At 35.5% G+C, this 12,962-nt stretch overlaps 1 protein-coding gene across 1 annotated transcript in view; it reads right to left on the bottom strand.

The window, feature by feature from the left end:
• The window catches only part of raptor (regulatory associated protein of MTOR complex 1), a 95,830-nt gene that overhangs the window by 27,291 nt on the left and 55,577 nt on the right, over window positions 1-12,962 (bottom strand). Inside the window, exons 15-18 of the mRNA XM_081731831.1 lie at window positions 11,775-11,969; window positions 9,689-9,834; window positions 5,535-5,632; window positions 709-811 (exon numbers count right to left, since the gene is read on the bottom strand). Coding sequence (XP_081587957.1) covers window positions 709-811; window positions 5,535-5,632; window positions 9,689-9,834; window positions 11,775-11,969 — 542 coding nt within the window. The remainder of the gene's footprint in view (window positions 1-708; window positions 812-5,534; window positions 5,633-9,688; window positions 9,835-11,774; window positions 11,970-12,962) is intronic.

Here is a 12,962-nt window from a genome sequence, read left to right as displayed (position 1 = left end):
GAAACAAACTTATTTCTGTGAATATGTAATATAAATACATAAAGCAAAAAATCTAAATCAAAAAACCTGGTTTAAACCAAAAACGCCTGGTTTAAACATCTCCCAAAAACGGGCTTTTGACATTTTCAAAAACAACCATGGTTCTTGCCAACTCTGCTTCCTTTTGTATATAGGAGGTTAAAAAAATCTTATTATATACATTGGTTAATCCTTTGGAATTCATAATGTAAATATGTTGAAGAAAAATTGTTTGAAATATCTTTTCGAAATTCATAGTTTATTTTCGAGGTTTTATATTATTATCAGCATCAACCACTAATTAAATGACTTTTTGTGTTATAGAGAAGCGAAACAAAGTCTGCTTTATCAATTTAAAGCAAAATTTTGAAAAAAAAAAAAAAAAAAAAAATTCCCAAGCAAAAAAGCGAAGCAGAAAAAAACGAGTTTTTTCCAAAAAAAACCGGGTTTTTTCCGAGCTCTTACATCTCTACTATTAATTAAAATCACTGATTAATGGGGTGAATTCCCCAAAGTTTTTCCTTCTTATTTTAAGTCGTTCTTTTGCTTTTAAGATGTATGGCGTCACTAGTTATAAACATACTCCCAGTTTAAGGAGAACGTACTTTCATTAGCAATTTCCCAAAGATATCTCTGCATGTCTGTTCCCAATAACATATAATTTAGTACGACAAGAACGGGGTTACTTACAGTATTTGGCATATTCTTCCTGGCACGAACTGTAATTTGGCTTGTGCGGGATGTTAGCCGATGTAAGTCCGTTGCTGATCCAGCCGTTGGTGGACTCTCTCCTCTATTTTAATACAAAACAAAAAGTATAAAGAAATAAATCAGAAACTAACATAACATACCTGAGCTATCACGCTGCACTATAAAGTCTACCATTACCAGAAACGCAGTTTAAACTATAACAACACCTTACAATTTTAACTTTTAATAAGTTTAATTTGTTAATACATCTCTGATTCTGGACGGTGCGTATAAACCATAGATAACATATAATCAGAAGCTTATTAAAATTTCAGTAGGTTTTTCCCTTCGCATTCTTCCCTTCACTCATATTGTGTATCGTGTCTCGTTATTTGTATTTCTTTATGTAGGTTTCCTACTGATCTGGAGAAATCTATTTCACTGATTTTACCTGACTTTCATGACAGGTGTCGGTTGACGCCGACATATAAATAAGGAATAAATAACGGTTAATATTTATATATGAAAACATTTTTTTCTACAGACACAAATAGTAATCAATTACCCATACGTACTTCCACTTAGCTCCCAGCAATAAAACCCAAATAGATATTATAATGGTTGGTTAAGCTGAAATTGGTGTACAATTAATGTTAGAAAACAAATATATTATTGTGTACCACAATGTGTACCAAACAAAATATTTAATTGAATTTTAAAATGTGAATAAAATAGACAATGTATGAAGCGGAGGCAGTTTGAATATTCTTTAGGATTCATAATCCAATGGAAAATTTAGAGTGCCTTGACTTCTACAATGCAAATGACCGGCTATGACTTCTAGAACTAGGAAGACGCAGAAAGAATGTGTAAGAATGTTGACATGACAGAAAAATCATATAAATACTACCGGATTCTCTTCCGGGTATTGGAAGTTCTATTTTGACGTCGAAACTGCGAGTCAGATTATTCATCATTAGTTTTTCTACTCCGTCATTCTATCCATCAGAGGTTCTGAGTATCACCGTTACCAAAAGTAAGTGACTATGCATTGTCTTCTCTAGTCTTTAAGTCATACCAGTCCATACCATGCTCTGTGATTATTCAATTATTCAACATCAGATCATCAAATTCTTGTTCTAAATTATTTCTGTGTTATCGAATTTTATCTTTGAATTTCTATTCTCATGTTTCTAATCAATTCTGAGCTACGTTTTCTACGACCCCAAGACTTGCATTAATTTAAATTACTTCTTGGAGGAACTGGGTGAACGCTAAGGCCATTCAGTAATTTCATGTATGAGAATGGTTTGGGGTTCGCAACCCAGACAAAAGGTCTCCGTTCGACATGCTTCCGGAAGTTTCTGCCTTTTACGTCACAAAACCGGTCACGTTTAAGATAGATTGCGAACCTATTTTAAGGTTTTTAGCAATATATTTTATAGAATTTCCCTGACATTTCCTGATTTCCAGTCTTTTTCCCTGAGCTTCCCTGACCTGCACCATTTTTTCTGTTTTCCCTGACTTCGCTAACCAGTAGGAACCCTGCTGTGTTTACCTGCTCAATTTTTGATACTCGAAAGCAGCGAAAACCTGATGTTTAAAGGTGTAAGTTGGGAAGCGAACACGATCAAGTCCATCACATCCGTCTATTAAGAGATCAGAGATAATTTTGCTATCAGAGACATTTTCTAGTCGAAAAAGTACGGCAGCAATAAACCCTTTAATGGGGAGCACGTCTTTAAATGTACTCTGCCGCAGACAGTAAACTGAACAGATTATCTTCTCAGAGCATACATTTACAGACGCAGTTACTTCAAATTTGTATTCTCCACGATTGTCATCTAGGGTAATTCTGATGTTCATAAAGGAAGAGGTACAGATATCCTTCGCATGAATGAAAGTGTTATGGTAATTTCGAGATCAAAGAACCCTAGAGACCCGGGTTTAAATCTCAGCGGGAGCTCATGAGCTTCGGATATTACGTTAACCTGTAGGCCCATGTTTCATATAGTACTGAAAAGGCAGCTAAACTACAATATAATTAAACGCAGTATTTCTTTCCAGTTTCTATCATAAGCAAAAGTACAAGATGTATTAAAAAGAACTTTACAACTTTGAAAACTCATACTGATTTATTAATTTATCTTACAGACATGTTTTGCTGTCATTTTGTAGCAATTTTTTTTTTTTTTTTAACCTTATATCTAAAGAGGTTCAATGTTGTTTCCATTAGTGAGAGGTTCAATGTTGTTTCCATTGAATCTGAAGTCGATTTCTTGCCAAAAATTCCTTACGAACAATTCTATCAATGTCTGTTAATTCTTGCTCCATTTGTAATTTGTACGGTTTGAGATGCAACCGTTTTCTCAACACACACCGGACTATCATTTGCGGGACGCTCATAGCTGTCGAGAAGCACGCCGGATTGATTTTGTAGGACTGTTCACAAAGCTTTGTCTCACTTGTTCTACAACGTCTTCAGACACATGAGAACGACCTACAGATTTGTTGTATCTTACCGAACATACTGTTTCAATAAAATACTTATGTCAGTAATAAATAGTAGGCCTACTGGATCTTTACCATACTTTGTACGAAAATTACGTTGCACAGTTGTCGCAGACTTGGATTCTTCAAACGAAAACAAACAGCTAGCACGCTCGGGACCAGTAAAAGGAACCATCTTTGCTCAAACTGCCGCTAGCGCTTGTGGTGGCTTGTTTTTGAACTAGTGTACTACGTGAGTCAAAACTTGTATTTTGCTACAAAATGGCATCAAAACCATGTTGGTAAAATAAATGAGTAAATCAATATGAGTAGGAGCACGAGTTTTTCGCATTAAGAATTTGAAAATTTCTTGTTTCATTTTTCGCGTTTTGTCGCATTTTCCAAATGAAATTTCGCCTTTTGTAGCTTTTGTGGAAAAGAATTCCCTGACATTTTTACAATTGTTCCTTTTATTCATAGATCACTATAAAAATAAACCATTAATTATCTAAAACCAAAATACACTGAATATTTCACTTGACAATGTCAATTTCATTTATGGAAAATTATATTTTTTCAAATCAAACTGAGGAAAATCAGTAACTAAACTTACTATGGGTAGGAAAGTTTTGCTGAAAACACATAGGCACAAGTTACATTTAAGCATTAAACATAAGTATTAAGCATTAAAGTTTCCACATTTTCCTCCTTCATTGTTGTATGTTTGTCACTTATCAGTCCATACTTAAAAAAAAAAGTCTCTCACAATTGACATTGCTTGTAGGAAGCCACACATATGTAAGTGCATTTACAACAAACTTCAAACAATCTTCACTTCGGAACTCCCCATCCAGCTGCGATGGTGATAACTGGCAACATGTTCCCTATAGTCGTGTCCTAATCACTCAAAATGCACAGTTCATGCCACGTTCTACCGTTCTGTCAGCGAAAAACTAGCGTTTTTAAAGTAATGAAAAGGTATTTATAAAATTTCGCGTTATATCGCGCAACGTAAACCAATGAAAATACACATAAAATATCATAAAACGTCAAGAAACTGAAAATTACTTAATTCTGACGCATTTCGTTTTATCGCGGATTGCAAAAAACTCGTGCCTCTAAATATGAGTTTTCAGTTTTAAAGTCCTTTTTGACGCATCCTGTACATGCGTGTTTTTGGCATTCTGTGATAACAGTTATTATTTTGCGAGTGATAATTGCTACCTTCGTTAATGGAAAATATGCATATTGAGTACATATCTCTTAAACAATGAAGACAGTATTTTTTAAAAAAAAAGAAAAAAGTAAAGAAAAAGGACATCAAATTCTTGTTACTAACAAAAAAAAACTGTTAAAATAATTTCGGAAGCACCCTTCTATCGACAGACATACAAAACAAAACAAAATCGCCAAGGAAGTGACACTCCCATTAAAAGAGTTTAAGAAGTCACTAAACAGTGCCGCTGTTTACAGATAGCAACAAACGTATGTCACCTTTCTCACTTGCAGTTTACTAAGTAAGGACATCAAACAAAAAGTAATGGCAAGTAAACTCCCCCACTGGTTGCTGATATGTTCGTACATTCGATTATTCCTCCTTGGAATATGTTTTATAAAAGTCGTCGCCTATTCGTTGTACCAATTTTGATTTTTTTTCTTATTCCTTAATTATCTGACACTATCCAACACATTGAAAATGGATGACAACTTTTTTTTTTCTTTTTTTTATCTATCTGCTATTAGCAAATTTTCCAGTAGTTTATCAAAACAATATTCCATAATACACAAAAAAAAATAAAATAAAATAAAATAAAATAAAAAAAAAATAATAATCTCACCTATTAAAATAGATTTAAAAATCCAAAAATCCATTAAAGTTTCTTTTTCACATACTGTATCAGGCACAAGACTCGTAAACCAATAAAAAACAGATCCTTTACATTTAATTTTTAGGAATCATCATAACATATATTTCTTCGATATGAAATTCGTCTAGCAGCGAGACTTTACCAGTCACACAGACGAAGAAGCGAATAGTGTCTTGAAACTGTACGTGAAAAACAAACTTTCATGAATGTTCACAGTAAGACATTATTATTATTATTATTATTATTATTATTATTATTATTATTATTATTATTATTATTATTATTATTATTATTATTATTATTATTTAATATGCATCCCATAGTACATTAGTAATTAAACTTACCTACATCATGTATGTAAAAATCATCTATAAATATTAGAATTATTCTAATAATAATATTTTGTTAATGATACTTTGTTTATTTGTATTATAAAAGTAGATCTTCTGTACAACTAAAAGTACTTACGCCATGAAAGACGGTCGATTCGAAGGCGAGGGAGGAAGAGAGACAGATGAAGTGAGTTTGGAGTCATTCATTTCCTTTGGAATTGTCGATTCTTTCACCTGGAGAGAGAGAGAGAGAGAGAGAGAGACAGAATACTTGTAGTTAATACTTAAACACAATAAGTACACATCAAAATATACGAATCAAAGAAAAGTCAATTTCAGAGCATTTTAGCAAATTTAACATATCTGAATAAGCAATTATACTAATAGTGAATTCGTACCTAAAGAGGAATTAGTGTGATATAAAATCGGTTATTTTGTTCATCAGCATATAAAATTCAACATTCACAGATATTCAGTAATGTGGACACTAGGTTATCCAAGCACAACTGGGATTGTGGTACTGTTCATGTTATCTTAGTGGCCGAACACCCATTTCAAGAGTGGTAGAACATCTGTCTGTTCATGAAGTGGACTGGGTAACGTCGTGGTTAACGAAACGGCACGGTAAACAGGAAACCTAGGCTCAATTCTCAGTCCAGTTATGCATTTTTTTCATTCTTTGAATACACTATTAGCTCAATTATTAGACCCCATAATTTGGAAGATTACGACAGTTTCCAGATAGTCTACAAGCAAACTGGTCTCTCAACTAGCTAGAAATAGTTTTCTGCTAGATGCAGGAGTATAGGAGAGAGAGGACAGTAGCTTCTGTTAGGTGCGGGAGTATAAGAGAGAGAGAAGACAGTAGCTTCTGCTAGGGGCGGGAGTATAGGAAAAAGGTGACAGTAGCTTCTAGGTGCGGGAGTTTACGATAGAGAGGGCAGTAGCTTCTGCTAGGTATGGAGTTATAGGAGAGAGGACAGTAGCTTTGCTAGGTTCGGGAGTATAGGAGAAAAGGGACAGTAGCTTTGCTAGGTGCGGGAGTATAGGAGAGAGGACAGTAGCTTCTGCTAGATGCGGCAGTATAGGAGACAGGGGACAGTAGCTTCTGATAGGTGCGAGAGTACGAGGGTCACTATTTATATTTTGAGCTTAACAATGAAAAAACAGTAATTTGTCATTGAAAATTGCTTGATTTATTGTTTTTCGAAATATTCTCTTTTACGATCAATACACTTTTGCATTCGTTCAAACCATTTGTCAAAGCATTTTTTCCAATCTTCTTGAGACATCTCCATAATATGGTTTTTGAACGCATCAACGGCTTCTTCCGCAATCGTCGATGCAATTTATTCTCGACATTCGGGAACAAGAATAAATCATTGGGTGCTAAATCAGGACTGTACGGCGGATGGCCCATCAATTCTATTTTTGGAGTGTTCAAATAGTCGGTTGTTGGACGAGATGTATGAGAGCTCGCATTGTCTTGATGAAGAATGATCCGACGGCGCTTGTTTGTTTTCCGTATTTGACCGAAGACCTCTGGCAAACAAATTGTTGTGTACTATTCAGAGCTAATCGTTCTACGTTCCTTTAAAGGCACAGTTGCCACATGACCAGTTTTCCTGAAAAAACAGGCAACTATTTGTTTCGATGTACTTCGAGCGCCAACAACTTTTGTTGGATTTGATTCATCTTGAAACACCCACACAGTCGACTGCTGTTTACGTTCCGGCTCATATGAGCATTTGTATGCACCAATCGACGCGAGCTTCTTTTTGAGTTTTTGTCAAATTATGTGGAATCCAACGAGAACAAACCTTTCTCACAGCTCAATGATCATGTCATATTTTATATATGCTGGTGGAACTAATGCCTAGGGTTGCCTCAATCTTACAGTATGTCACATGACGATCTTGCAGTATTAGGTTTTGCACAGCATCAATGTTTTCTATAATAACAACTGATTTTGGACGACCTTCGCGAATTTCGTCAGTGAGCGAATGGAGGCCACGAGTAAAATCATTATACCAGCGTTTCACAGTAGGAAAAAGGATGGGGCTTCATCGCCAAATGTGGAAGTAAGTTGATCGATGCACTCTTGTCTTGATAATTCACGTTGAAAATCGTAATAAATCATCGCACGAAAATTTGCACGAGTTAATTCCATTTTTCTGTTGTCACGCAATCTTCAAGTCAACGTAAACAACACAAATAAAGCTATTGACAAAACATTTGCAGTACGTTATGATCAACAATGTCAAACGTTTCTATGCAAACAAAAAATAGCGTCTAACTACAAACAGTGTTGCTAAGGCTCAAAATATAAATAGTGGCCCTCGTATAGGAGAGAAAGGATAGTAACTTTTGTTAGGTGCAGGAGCATAGGAAAGAGAGGACGGTAGCTTACCAGACATGATTTTGTGCCTGACCAAAGCTGCTAATGCCATCAATGTTTCATACAGTAAGAATATAGCAAATTAAGTTATATAGATACATACTAGCTGAAATACCCGTTCTTCGCACGGGTTTATGGAATATATTTGAGCCTACAAACCCCATTATCTATTTTTGACATAAATTTTGAACTTCTACCCCTTAGGATACGCCCTCTAATTAAAATTACATTATAAAATCCCAGCTTCAAGTACGTACTATGTTCAAGAATTCGTTTCAAACTGTTCAATCATTTTCTCATGACGTGATCACAACAACAGGCAACGTCGTTTTCAGTGTGAAGAAATGAATTATAACAAATGCCCCTCAGCCCCTTAAAACGGAAATTTTCAAAAACGATGGTACACGTGTTCACTTTTAATGAGATTATTGACGGGCTCGTGAGAATCTGTATTTCTGGCTGAAATTTTGAACCCCCTCAAAGTCCATAAGGATGGGAGTGGTACTTGCAATATACTTAACCATCGATTAGGGATTTGATCACGTGACAATTGATAGGTTGTTAGAGGATACATGGTCTTAGGTCACACACTCAAATTCAAAATTAGTCTGTTCGCACGTCACGTGGTATGACGTCATTGGCGCGAAATTTTTGAATCAAGACTCATGGTCCTTGGCTCAGGGACTATAGTCCAGGAGTACGTACGACCACCTCTAAATTTTGGCTACCCCGTTTGTAAGCTATATAAATACGCAATTAGATATAACGTTCCCAGTTCGATAAAAACTAGCTTTAGCAACCACCAAAACGTATTTCAATAATTACTGCAAGAAATTAAATTAATTTCGTTCCTTTAAAACTTTGTATTTCCTTAATACTTATTATTTCTTCGTTGTATATCTCAAAAATACATCTAACATTGATGGCGTCCTAAATGTATATGTATGGCCACAAAATTTAACATTATAAATGTGCAGGTCTGGCTACCAAAAAAAAAAAAAAGTATCTTACGTACCGGATTATTGTTCTTAACAACACATACATATTACGGTTGCAGGTTCCCTTTTATGGGTTAAAAAAAAATGATGAAAATATAAATTTTTATATCCCAAGACAACCAAAGGCTTATTCTCTTGATAACTCGCCGTATTGCAGCCGTTCTGACCGCCCATTGTGAGTCCCGTCGCCAGTTCTGCAGTTGCCACGTTGTCACGACTCGCACAGAGCAGTAAGTTTAATCATTTGCTACTTGTACCATCAGATCTCTGCTTATCAACTTTGGGGCTGCTATCTTGTCTCCTTTTTGGTATTGCATTTTTAATGGCAAGCAGTGAATAATGACTACTTATTAATGCAGAATTCTTATATTCCAGAAATAGATTGGTTGGACTAGAGTTAAGTCTCTCTTTCTCTACGGGAGGTAATCGAGGCGCTGACCTACAGTTTAAGATGGAATCTGAACCACCATAATGCGTTCACATTTGTTAAGCCTCTTCCACACGGAATCGAACCCAGGAAACCGTGCACCAAAGACGCACGCACTAGGCACTAAACCAGTAGACTGGCAGGGAGGGCTATATATTGCAGATTTCATTAGAATACAAATACGAAAAGTTGTGTATTTCTATCAGTTTAAGCATTAGAAACGCATATATAATCATTTTTTTTTAAAAAAAAAACATATTATTTTCCGTGATTGTGCCACATTTCAACGCAACAAAAGCTAATAGATATATAGGACGCAACAGAATAGAAATATTTATAGTTACATATCTCCTAGCATGTCATTATTATTTACAAATAAAGTTGTTTTATTTTATTTTATTAATGTTATCGGCGGGAGGTGCAATTACTGTCAGTTATTTAGTTCACTAACAAGCAATTTAACTTACTTTATTTCTAATGTAGTCCGTTACAGTGCGAGACATCTGATTGACATCGGGATGCGGATCACGATCCAGAGTTGTAAGGCCATGCCACAACTTCATATAAATGCTGCCAAATGAAAGACTTGGTAAGCTTGCAAGGTTTCCGTGACCTGTAAAAAAGAACATTACTGCTGTTAATTAAATTACTGGTAATTCAAAGTTAACTATATATATATCGTATATTCCTTAGATCACTATCAATTTTATAATAAGTACTGATGTTTTGCTCTCTTTGCATGAGTATTTAGTACGGGAATATATGTTTATTATGCAAGAACAGGTTGTAATTATTTGTACGTGGATTATCATACGTGAATGTAAGAATGGAATTTAACAACTTCCAACAATAGCACAGATTCCTTAGCTTGTAATAAATTCAAGCGTGTAGGCAGTGGACGATGAGAAACATTGTGAACGTCTATACATATAACAGACATTGTACAAAAGGGGGCAAGTTGCCAGTATTAGGAGACCGAAAATATGGACTCGAAGCTTTAGAAGGTAGTTTGACATCCCTCACACAACTGTATGAAAAGCTCTATGTTTCGTTTTAAAAGAAGGTGTGTTTAGTATTATAGGCAAGTTCTGCGTAAACATGATGAAGAAAATTTTGCCTGTAGTCGTGCAGTGTGTTGTGATAGTCCGTAAATGATCTCAATGGATATTTTGTTTAGTAATGAACGAACTTTTCATACGTGTGAAGTTCAAAAACACAACACTAGAATATGGGCACAAAACTAGTTTCATGCATCATTAAAATGGGAACACGATACACCGAGAGTGAATGTCAAACTGTGGAGACTACATCAAAACTTTATAGTTCATTCTCATTTGCTGAGGCAACAATCATACAAAACATGTACCCCATGTTCATGATCACTGAAAATCTGATACTGATTTCCCTGAATTTCCATGACTAAAGTAAGAAAATTTTCCCTGACTCGTAACAATGCGAACACTACCAATTATGTTAGGTTTAGAAAAATAACTTTTTAATCGGCCTCCACAATTCCCATAGCCGTTCAGTTATTATTTTTTTCATTTTTTAAATACAGGAAGCTTACTTTCTTACCATAAATGCTTGTTATGGGTCAAACTGCGTGCACTTGGAGTACAGTAAAATATTAGTCCGAGGGGCATGCCAATTTTTTTAGATACTGACTTCTGTGCTGCCATTATACGTCGATTATCTAACTGTATAGTTGGTACTTGGCCTTTTTTTTCTTTTTTTTAACTGCTGTTTAGTTTTGGGGTCATTGCTGTAAATTCACGTTTTGTCATCTGTGACGATATTATACCTTTTTTTTTTTTTTTTTTTTTTTTTTTTTTTTTTTTTTTTTTTTTTTTTTTTGCCCCACGAAAATCTTTTAAGCATATAGCGGTACTGCTCCACGCGGTCATCTTTTTGCTCAAGCGTAAGCACACGTAGGAAATAGCGATTGCAACGCTTGGAAAGGCCGAGATTATCTTTTATTATGGACTGGTCTGCAGTTGATCCAATCTTCAAGGTTGACTCAATTTTCTGAGTATGTTATATCGCGATCCTCTTCCACAAGATTTCTTCATATTGCGACACTCATCAGTAACTGCGGTGCTAGAGCGCCCAGAGCGGAACTAATCTGTCAGCCTTTGTCGGTCGCGTTTAAATTCCGTAAAGCGTGAAGGGACAGAGTCTCTGAAACACTTTTCTAAACGAGCATGGGACTGCTCCGTTAAACCGTACTTAAAATCATAAAATCACGGGTATCGAAAATCACGTCACTCGAGCTCCACTGAGGCCGACTGACAGGCTCAAACTAGCCTACACTTCTAACCCTGTAATTTTCAAATAAACAAACCTGCAGCCTTGCAGTTATACCTTCACGTTTCAGTACGGCTACGCTATTTGAATTTTAGTATCTAAAATCTTTTCGGCATCTCCCTCGTACCAATCATTATATACTACCGTAATATCTTGGAATTCTGAGTACACTCAAATTTCTTGTGGGAGAAAAAGGAAGGGAAAGTTAAGTTCTAAGAGGTAAAGTATTAAATAAATTAGTACAAGTACCGAGACTGCTAATGGAAGATGAAGACGACACCCTCTTCATCCTATCGAATGTAACATTTGGACTGTTTGTATTTTGTACTGCCTCCCCACAACTAACATCTGCCGTTATAGCCTGCGGTTGAGGAGATAGGAACTTAAGTCGATCTCTTGAAGCAATTCTCTTCATTCCTCCTACAACAGGAGACAAAGTGACGTCTGAAAAACAAACAAACAAACAAAAAATTACTTATTTCAACTTCATAGAAAACGAACAAAACAAGAAAGATGCCGCACAGAAATATACTCTATGAGAATGTCTTAAATTCACATTCAATATATACAAATAAAATAATCCATGCCTAAAGAAGTATTACAGATTACTGAAAAGAAAAGTAAAAAATTAGTACATGCACCAGGGTGTTATCCTTAACGATGTAGGAATGGGGAAGGAGCATTGGTACGGCACAATTAGAAGAGCAAAAGCTGGATTCAAATCCAGGCCAATATGCAGTAAGCTGTCCAATGCATGATATGCGAGAACTAGGTATAGCACTATTCTACGCTTCTTGATGGGCAGTCACGATTATGCATCAGTAAAAATTAATGCATTAAAACAGGTTTATTTTAAATGAAGGAAATAATCGATTTTATACCACATCAATTCCCCTACAAGGGAGAATTCAATTATACACCAAGAGTAAAAAAATATGTCTGTACTTACAATCGAACCCGGTCTCCGGCTTACAGTGCCGATATGTTGACCACTAGGCTTTCCAATTCGCTCCCTGAACAACCACACACTTTTGTCCCTCTTCAAGTAGGCCAGTGTGGAGCTGTTCAAAAAAGCGGACTGGGTAGCAAAGTGATAAAAGCATCGGCACTGTAAGCTGGAGAATTAGGCTCGATTCGCGATCTAGTCGTGCATTTTTTTCATTTTTTGTATATCAAAGGTGTATTTTATTAACTTTTAAAGAAATTCTATTATACCCTTATACTTACAGAAATACTATTTTGTGTACAAATAGTTTGAAAGGCAATACAACTCTCTCCCGTCCTTTTTAATTCATCTTTATACGAATGTACAATAGTATTTTAAAATTGTAACACAAACATTTGCGTTGCTCTCCATAAGGGCATAACTAAACAAAGAATCTCAAAATTTACGAAAGATCGGCGATATTTTATTTCAACGTGACCATACAATCGAAC

This window comes from Thermobia domestica, chromosome 11 (genome assembly GCF_964235325.1).
Source record: "Thermobia domestica chromosome 11, izTheDome1.hap1.1, whole genome shotgun sequence".
Lineage (NCBI taxonomy): Eukaryota > Metazoa > Arthropoda > Insecta > Zygentoma > Lepismatidae > Thermobia > Thermobia domestica.
Note: the sequence above shows the minus strand (reverse complement) of the source record. Positions and strands in the feature narration are given on the sequence as shown.